General features: G+C 42.0%; 1 protein-coding gene across 1 annotated transcript in view; it reads right to left on the reverse strand.

Moving 5' to 3' along the window:
- Nucleotides 1-7,188, reverse strand: part of RCN2 (reticulocalbin 2) — an 11,093-nt gene extending 3,905 nt beyond the window's left edge. Inside the window, exons 1-2 of the mRNA XM_006767195.2 lie at nt 6,973-7,188; nt 233-346 (exon numbers count right to left, since the gene is read on the reverse strand). Of these exons, the coding sequence (XP_006767258.1) occupies nt 233-346; nt 6,973-7,146 (288 nt within the window). The 5' untranslated portion in view covers nt 7,147-7,188. The remainder of the gene's footprint in view (nt 1-232; nt 347-6,972) is intronic.
- Nucleotides 7,189-9,851: the final 2,663 nt, after the last annotated feature.

Raw genomic sequence — 9,851 nt, forward strand, 5'->3', positions numbered from 1 at the left:
GAGTGCTGCTGATATTACAGAGATTTTTTAAAAACTCAGTCCTTTACCGTCTCCCTCCCAATAAGCAACCGCCACCCCAGAAACCCTCCTCCCCAGCCCAAGAACCGAGGAGAACCTGGCTCTTCCTGTCTCTTGAAACTCGGGTTGTGCACAATTCATCGTGATCACCTACTTAAAACAGGCCTTAAAGTTCTGGTCACTCAATAACTCGATTAAAACCTTTATTCCTTACCGTCATATAATCGACTTCTTCAGGATGCTCAAAAGCAATGAATTCTTCAAGATTCAAACCGGGATCTGAGTCCTGGTTAGCTTTTTCAAATCGCTTCTTGTCCTTTAGATGAAGCTTGGAAAATTAGATATTGAACATGTTCAAAGGTCTCATCATAATATATAATCATGAACAAGACTTCCAAAAGTACAAACCATGCGAAACATAAAGCACATTTTCATACGTTATTTTATCTTCACATCATCATCCCTCTGAAGGTTGTTAGGGCAAATGACACTCATTACAGGCAGTGACAGGCTCTAGCATCGGTTCTCAACCTGTGGGTCGCGACCCCTTTGGGGGGGGGGTGGTGTCAAACGACCCTTTCACAGGGGTCGCCTAAATGCATCCTGCATATCAGATATTTACGTGACGATTCATAACAGTAGCAACATGACAGTGATGAAGTAGCAAAAAAAATAATTTTATGGTTGGGGGTCACCACAACATGAGGAACCGTATGAAAGGGTCGCGGCATCAGGAAGGTTGAGAACCGCTGCTCTAGAGTCAGAAACTCGGAGCAGAACTCCAGCAATGCCACTTACGGGCCGTGCTCCTTTGGGCAAACTGCTTCACTCCCCGGGTTTCCTCACTATAACATGGGGACCATCCAACACCAACAGCAAAAGCCACAAAAGCAACAGTCAACAAGAGGGCCCCGGCCAGTGCGGCTCAGTTGGCTGGGTGTCGTTCTATTAAGCATCTGGAATATGAATCCCATTCAGCAACTAGTAAACCTTAAGTAATAAACATTTACTAAATGTGACAAAATACTATTGATGGAAAAACTTGAGATTCAGTGATTTGCTGAAAGGGATGTCAGAAATACAGCTAAAATATTTTGAACTTGGATCCATTCTGGTCTTTCTACAGTAGTACACATTCGTTTCTTTAACAATTGATCTCAATTTCCTTTGAATCCCCAAAAACCAATAAATTTAGACTGTGTTTTTAAAAATATTTTTATTAATTTCAGAGAGAGGAAGAGATAAGGGGAGAAATATTAATAATGAGAGAGAATTATTGATTGGCTACCTCCTGCATGCCCCCTACTGGGGATCTAGCTGGCAACCGGGCATGTGCCCGACCTGGAACTGAATCGTGACCTCCTGGCTCATGGGTCTATGCCAGCCGTGGGCAAACTCCGGCCTGTGGGCCGGATCCGGCCCGTTTGAAATGAATAAAACTAAAAAAAAAAAAAAAAAAAAAAAAAAGACCGTACCCTTTTATGTAATGATGTTTACTTTGAATTTATATTAGTTCACACAAACACTCCATCCATGCTTTTGTTCCGGCCCTCTGGTCCAGTTTAAGAACCCATTGTGGCCCTCGAGTCAAAAAGTTTGCCCACCTCTGGTCTAGGCTCAACCACAGAGACACACTAGCGGGATTACTATGCCAATTGAAAACTGTTTCTGGTCTTCAAAATGACTTTTCAAAAATATATTCGCAGGTTTCAGAAATAATCTTCTTATGAGAATACTTTCCCTTTTTTGAAAAAAATATTTTTATTGATTTCAGAGAGGAAAGGAGAGGGAGAGACAGAAACATCCGTGATGAAAATGAATCACCAACCGGCTGCCTCCTGCACGTCCCCCACTGGGGACTGAGCCCACCACCCAGGTGTGCACCCCTGAGCGGAATAGAAATCAGGACCCTTCAGTCTGCAGGCTGATGCTCCAACCACTGAACCAAACCGGCTAGGGCGAATACTTTTCTTTTTATAAACTGATTGTATTATTAAACTTCACATTTAAAAAAATCGCAATTTCTAATATTTTAGAAACTTTTAATTCATGTCTTTCACTGCTAAGTTAGGTAGCACTGATTCACGGCAACAACGCTGCTTCTACAATAACTGATTCACAGAGGCGAGCTCACTTATTCCCCCAAAGAATTCATCTTTAAACATTCGGATTCCACTGGACAGTTAGTTGCACTCAACCAAATCTGACAGAAAAGAAAAAAAAGTTTCCAAATAGCTGCTTTTATCTGCATCTTTCATACTTTTAAATAACTAAACCAAATATTTTACAATTTATATTCAGGTTTAACAGGCAAAAATAGACAAACAAGAACTTGATGTACTTTGCTGAGTCAATCAAGTTCTTCTGGAATAAACCACATTTCTGAATACTGAGTGCTCAGCTTTCCTGACGAAAGAGCCCTTCCAGTTGGAACAAAAAGGTCCACGTTTCGCCAGAGGGAGCTGAATTTGGCCAAAGTCGCTGACAAAGAAAGGATTTCTCTCAACAGACTGAGATTTCTTAAAAAAAACAACCAAAAGTCATTCATGGTCATTTGAAGAACACAATGTAAGTGCAACTCACATTCAAGAATCCAAAACACAGGACTTTTTCCTAAGTGGCCAATTTCTAAAGATGATACAAAAGACTCTTAGTTTCCCAAACTCAACACTCTTTTCTTCTGTGCAAAAACCTTGTATTCTAATGGATGATAGAAAACAGCACATACAGTAGTGAAAACAACAGTCATTTTTATATGGTAACAGAACCTTGTGAAGAACAGAACTGCCATGTTTGGGTCGGCCAACGACTTTACATGAAGACACGCATACTTAGCGATACCAGAGTCCAGGTCCTAACATTCTCATTTGCCCTAAGAGCATGTCGAACAGAAGGAAACGCTGCTGATGCACGCCCTCAGCAGCTGGCTTTAAAAGTTAGAGCTGAGCCTTTCCCAGGCAGGTCCCCAGACGTTAGTTATTTTGCTTTAAGATGCACTTGTTCATCATCCCATACAGAACGGCCCTTTCAGACATTTCATAGCCCGAGAGGGGCATTATTCACGGTTATCTCCATTTTCCGTACCATTTTCCGTATTAAAAAATAACCTCTGAAATTCAGGTAGTCAATTGTTTTTAATAGACTACCGTAGAGAAAACATTATTTTAGACAGCCCATTACTTAAAAAAAAACTTTACTGTTCAAAGTATTCCAGAGGCCCCCCTTTTTCCCCAACCAACCCCTCCACCCAAACCGGCCCTCCCAGGCCTGCACTACACTATTGTCTGTGTCCACAGGCCAAGCATACATGCATGTAAGTTCCCCAGTCAATCTCTCCCACACCTTGCCTCTGAAATTTGTCAGTCTGTTCCATGCGTCTATGTCTCTGGATCTATTTTGTTCATCAGTTTATTCTGTTCATTAGATTCTACATGAGTGAGATCATGTGATACTTGTCTTCTCTCACTGCTTTATTTCACTTAGCCATAATACTCTCCAGGTCCCTCCACATTTTCTCAGGGGTAAGAGATTCTTTTTTCACTGCTGCGTCGTATTCCATAGTATAAATGTGCCGCAGCTTTTTCACCCACTCACCTGCTGATGGGCACTTGGGCTGTTTCCAGATCTCAGCTGTTGTACATTGTGCTGCTATGAACAGAGGGGCGCATGCATTCTTTCTGATTGGTGTTTCGGGTTTCTTGGGATATATTCCCAGAAGTGGGATGACTGGGAGCCCATTACTTTTTATGATTTATTTATGGTATAATGTTTAGTCTGTAACTTTAGGACTTACTCATTCTTCACCACTGATTTTTAAATTTTGAAAAATAATGCAACTCTTTCATCTTTATATACCACATTCACTTTTAGAGGTCTATTCTACTTTTAGGAAATTATATCAAATTCTAATAAAGTAGAATAGACACATATTCCTGGGTTATCAAAGAATACCTACCCAACAGGACCCCACTGAGAAGTGTTCATTTATGCTCCATCGAATTCACTCTTAAAAAACTGTTTTCTGTGTAATTGATTTTTTGAAAGAGAGGTAGGAAAGGAACATCTATGAGAGACACATCAATCTGCTGCCTCTTGCATGACCAATATTGGGGATCGAGCCCACAAGCCGGGTGCCCTAACCAGGGATTGAACAAGTGACCCCTTGGTTGATGGGTCGACACTCAACACTGAGCCACACCAGCCAGGCTAATTCATTCTTAAAAGATAGAGGCTTATAATCGACATTACTGAGTATGTAGGTGAGGAAGTCTGCATTAGAACCAGACATCTTTCCGATGAAAAACTGCTCACTGCAGTTTATGTTAGTGGGTGAAGACTTCCTTCTCAACATCATCATTTACTGCATCACCCCCTCTCAAGAATATTGAATTTTTTTAAAAACAAACAAACACATCTCTTATATTGTGATTAGAAAGTAATTAAACCTTTTGGGTGCCAAAGGGAAAAAAAGAATAGCATTAGAACCTAATTATAGTCATATTTTAAAATACTGTATTTAGCTTCTCTGTTGTTCCCTGGCAAGTAAGTCATATCACACAATGGTTTGGTTTTAGTGAAGTGTCAGAACTTGAATGATGCTTTTTTAAAAAATATATATTTTTATTGATTTTTACAGAGAGAAAGGGAAAGGGAAAGAGAAACATCAATGATGAGAGACAATCATTGACTGGCTGCCTCCTGCACGCCCCCGACTGGGGATCGAGCCCACAACCTGGGCATGTGCCCTTGACCAGAATAGAACCTGGGCCATTTTAGTCCACAAGCCAACACTCTATCCACTAGGCCAAACTGGCTAGGACACTGAATGATGCTTTTTAAGGTAAGTTAATATAAAGGAGGTAAAAGAGGATACCTAGTAGATAGACAAATCTCCAACCTCACTTTATCATCCTTTGTTTTCTCTTAGGCACTAAGAAGTGAAAAGATTGATTCATACTCTCCAGTCTGCTATAAGATGAACACCCAAATAAGGAGGAAAAAAGAAAAACAAAAGATACATTTTTCCTCTGTGAATTAAGTAAATTCTAACTAACCTAATGCTGATATAGTTAGCAAATGCCTCAAATATTTTTAAAAGCTGATCCTATATAATAAAAGCCTAATATGCTGTGTCCAGTTGTCCGTTCAACCAATCAAAGCATAATATGCTAATGATATGCTAAGGCCACTCAATCACTCGCTATGACCTGCACTGGCCGCAAGGGCAGACAATAGACTGGTCGACCAGTTGCTATGACATGCACTGACCACCAGGGGGCAGACGCTCCAACTGTTAGGTTACCTTCCTGCTGGGGTCTGGCTGATCGGGACTAAGCAAGGTGGGCCGGACACGCCCTGAAGCCCTCCCACGGTCCCTCCCTGGGCCCGATCGTGCACTGGTGGGATCCCTTGGCCTGGCTTGTGCCCTCTCACAATCCGGGAACCCTCTGGGGATGTCGGAGAGCCGGTTTCGGCCTGATTCCACAGGGACCGAGGGACACCACTGTTGCACGAATTCGTGCACCAAGCCTCTAGTTATATGTAAATATTAAATATGAGTGTGAATTGCATGTGCTTTCTTCAACAATATTCTTACCATTTAATACAGAACTGCTACTATTTCTCCTTCTATTATCATCCCATTATCAGATATAAAGAAACTAAAGCGTAAGGTGGTTACATAACTGAGCCAAAGCTGAAGAACTGTTAGTGGGGCAGCTGGATGGAAAGCCAGGCAGACGGGCAGCCCTTTCCCCCTACTCTGGGGGCAAATGCCCAGCACATGCACAGTTACCAGCAGAGCAACGACCAACTCTGAGCTCGGATGGCCTCTAGAGCTCAAGCGGCCCACACAATTCTCAAACCAACAACACAGACACGATGACATGTGCCAATAACTGAAAGGTGGGGACTGATCATGGGTAAGTTAAAGAATTTGAAGTGGCTCAAATGTTTGCCAAATACCCTTGACTAATAATATTTTGGGACATAATGGGTTGCAACCAGGTGCTTGGCTTTGTATTTTTCCACATAAGAAAAACTCATTTTAAGAAAAAGATTGTAAAACTAATTTGAAATACAAAAGTATTTAAAATAGCAATTTCTGAAGAAAACAGTCATTTGTCTTGAAAAGTTCTGTTTACTAAATAAATGTTTCCTAAATACTGTCTTCCTCAGCTCTGCTTAAGCAGCATATATTTAAACAAATTAAACCAGGAGAGGCAACAGAACTACAGTCATACAGAATCTTCAAAAATGAGTTATTTTAAAGGGTGGAGCCACTATGGAAGACAGTATTGCAGCTCCTCAAAAAATTAAAATAGCATCACCATATGATCCAGCAATTCCAACTACACTTCTGGACACATTCCCTCCAAAAACTTAAAGTAGGGTCTCAAACAGATATTTGCACACCCATGTTCATAGCCACATCTATCTATATAAAGGCCTAAGTGACCATTACAACCTAAGGACCAAACGACTGGCCAACCAGTCACTATGACGCACACTGACCACCAGGGGGCAGATGCTCAACGCAGGAGCTACCCCCTGGTGGTCAGTGTGCTCACACAGCCAACCTCCCACGGCCAGCAAACCTCCCGCAGTCCCTCCCCCTGCCCAGCAGGCCCTGTCCAGGACTGGATGAGACGACCTCCATAGGCCCTGATCGCAGGCCAGGCCTAGAGACCCCACCCATGCACGCATTTCGTCCACCGGGCCTCTAGTTATGAATAAGAGCCAAAAAGTTAAAGCAAACCCAAGTGTCCATTTACAGATGAATGGATAAACAAAATACAGTATACACCTGCACTGGAGTACGACCCCGTCTTAAAAAGGAGCAGCTGCAGGAGGCAACCGATCGATGTCTCTCTCTCACATCAATGTCTCTCTCTCTGCGTCTCCCCCTCCCTTCCACTCTCTCGTTCAAAAGGCAGGTTGTGCACATGCTCTCACCTGCCTAAAGGACTCCTCTTCTGCGTCATCCAGAGCTGTGTTCTCGTCGAAGTCAATCACGCGGTCGTACATCTGAATGTTGTATTCGTCCCACGACACACGGCCATCACTGTTTTTATCATACTCAACAAACTGTTGTTTCGCTTCTTGCATAGCATAATGTTTAAACGACATCTGAATCCATGAACTGAGTTCACCTATGGGAATTCCCCAGAACACAATAGACGTTAACAGTAATTCTCATACTGAGAGGATTTCTAGACCATCGCTAAAAGAAAAACACACACAAAACTGCAGTGTTTGCCGATACTGAATGAGAGCAGACTTAGCAGTGCTCATGGAAATGCGAGGGAGGTGGGGAGGCCGTTTGGAGGCTCAGACATTACAAATGTGACCTGAGGAGAGGTAAGCTCCTCCAGAACAGCCTTTGTGCATGATTTGTTCACTGAGGTTCTCCAAATACCTAGGAAGCCCCTGACACCGTAAATACTTAGTGAGTGAATTACCAATCGGACAAAATGGCACATGACTTAAAAAAAAAAATTACCCCTAAAATTGCAAGTAACTTTTGCGATCATAATTCTATCATGAAGCACAAATCTTTGAAACAATTTACTTTAATTAGTATTAGAAAAAAATATTTTCCATTTACAAAAGTAATATAAAATTTTCCTTTAGAATAAATCTAACATTGAGTTGAATCAACACTACACTAACAATAGATGGTGAGTAGGTATGGCCTCAATTGTGAAATGGTCTTCAAGTGACTGAAGTCGAGAAACATTCTTACAGTACCCTCCCTTTAACCGTGACAGAACATCTGGAGGAGACTAACACAAGTATGGGTAGCAATTATGATTTAGGCGCTTCTTGCAACAGCTGTCTGTCTTAACTAGGTACCTGAAAAGTTTCTAAATCTCAAATATCTACTTTCAGGTCAATTATTAAAAATCTATTAATAGAAATAGAAATTCATACCGCATTATAGAAAAAGCAGAGGAGAAAACAACTATTTGCAAAGATAGCAGGAGTATACCATTTGGTTTAAAGAATGGGATTCTTCTAAATTCAGGGGCGGTCAGGTGAATATAAGACTTTCTTTTTGTCTCCCCTGAAACAAAGTGCATGTTAGCAAACTTTCCTGAAGGGTCCTCACGAATGAGGGGTTTTTCTAAGTTTATTTGGAGCTCATCACGCACAGAGAATGCAGAATGAAACAGTGACCAGAAACTGTTCACTTCAGCTTTCCATAAGGGGATGTCTACCTTCTCCAGTGTTTGTTTTCTTCTCTGTATAATGAACATTTGGAATAAGTTCCTTTTACCTTTAAATTTTTGAAATGTTTACCACTACATATGTGACCACATGCAGGCCCTTACAAACAGGTGCATTAAAATCTTCCAAGTCAACTTGTTCCGTGTGCTTTCTAACCAACGATGAACCCGTTCTTATTGGATATTACAGTGCAAGCTTCTCTTGTTCTTGGTTTTAAGTAGAAAGAACCAAACCTCAATACTCCTGAAGGCACCAATGTGGATACTTTATTGACAACAAATCTTAAACTGATCTTTTTGTAACATTCTCTCCAGCAATTTCATTCCTTAGATGCTGAGCTGCATTGAAACAGGTTACAGCAAACTAGCTTCTATTTAATATTATTAAGATATTCTTTTAATAATCTGTGCATTTCGTTTCAGACTACAGAATCGACCTAAGAGCACTCAGATATGTTTTAAGTGCAAGATATTAAAAACTGAAGATCAGATTTGGATTTCAGCCCTGGCTTTACCACTTATTTGAAAAAGGCATTTAATTAACCCCTCTGAGCTGCAGTTTCTTCATCTCTACAAAGAAAGGGGACAAGATGATTCTAGGGCCTCTATTAACTGTAATGATTTGTCATACACATAATTCATATGCAACAGGTCTTTTTCTAGTTGCTTGTTAAAAGAAGCAAATTCTTAAAATTCTAAAAAAATACTTAAAATATTAAATTGGGTTTTGGCATATTTCTCTAAAGTAAATTGCACTGTTGACACCGATAAAAGTCCAATGAAGAATAGGTGTTTGCTCAAGGTGTGATTTAGCGAATACACGTAGGGCCAATGGTGTTTATATATTACTAGAGGCCTGGTGCATGAAATTCGTGCATGGTGGGGGGGGAGGGCCCTCAGCGTGGCTTGCACCCTCTCCAATCTGGGACCCCTCAGGGGATGTCTGAGTGCCTCTTGCAATCAGGGACCACCAACTGCTAACTGCTCGCCTGCCTGCCTGATAGCCCCTAACCCACCTCTGCCTTCCTGATCGCCCCTAACTGCTCCCCTACTGGCCTGATCGCCCCTGCCTCTGCCTCCACCCGCACCGGGACCCAGGATTCCCTCCCCTGAATGGTGGTAGGCACCCGGGACCTGGGCTTCCCTCCCTCTGGCTATCCGCAGGCAGCGGACCATGACGGGTGGCTTTGCCCAGGCCGCAGGTACTGGTGCCTGGGACCGTGGGTCCCCCTGGCTGGTCCCCATTGCTCTCTCCCCAGTGTTGAGTGTCTGAGCCGTGATGGCGTGATGGCGTGAAGACCATTTGCATATTAGCTCTTTATTATATAGGATGGGAGAGAGCATGAGTTTTGCTTAGAATCCTGTATCTGATGACTTCCAGGTATACCAGAGGGAAAGGGGGTGGGGGGCAGCAAAAGGGGTCCAATATATGGCGGCTGAAGATTTTACTTTGGGTGATGGGGACACAATGCAATATCATAGAACTGTACCCCTGAAACCCATGTGATCTTATTAACCAATGTCACCCCAATAAATTTAACATAAAAAATAAGCAAAAAGTAAAGATCTCCGGGTATCAGACCTACTCAGTAGGTCCCTTACACC

Source organism: Myotis davidii, unplaced genomic scaffold (genome assembly GCF_000327345.1).
Source record: "Myotis davidii unplaced genomic scaffold, ASM32734v1 scaffold1622, whole genome shotgun sequence".
Lineage (NCBI taxonomy): Eukaryota > Metazoa > Chordata > Mammalia > Chiroptera > Vespertilionidae > Myotis > Myotis davidii.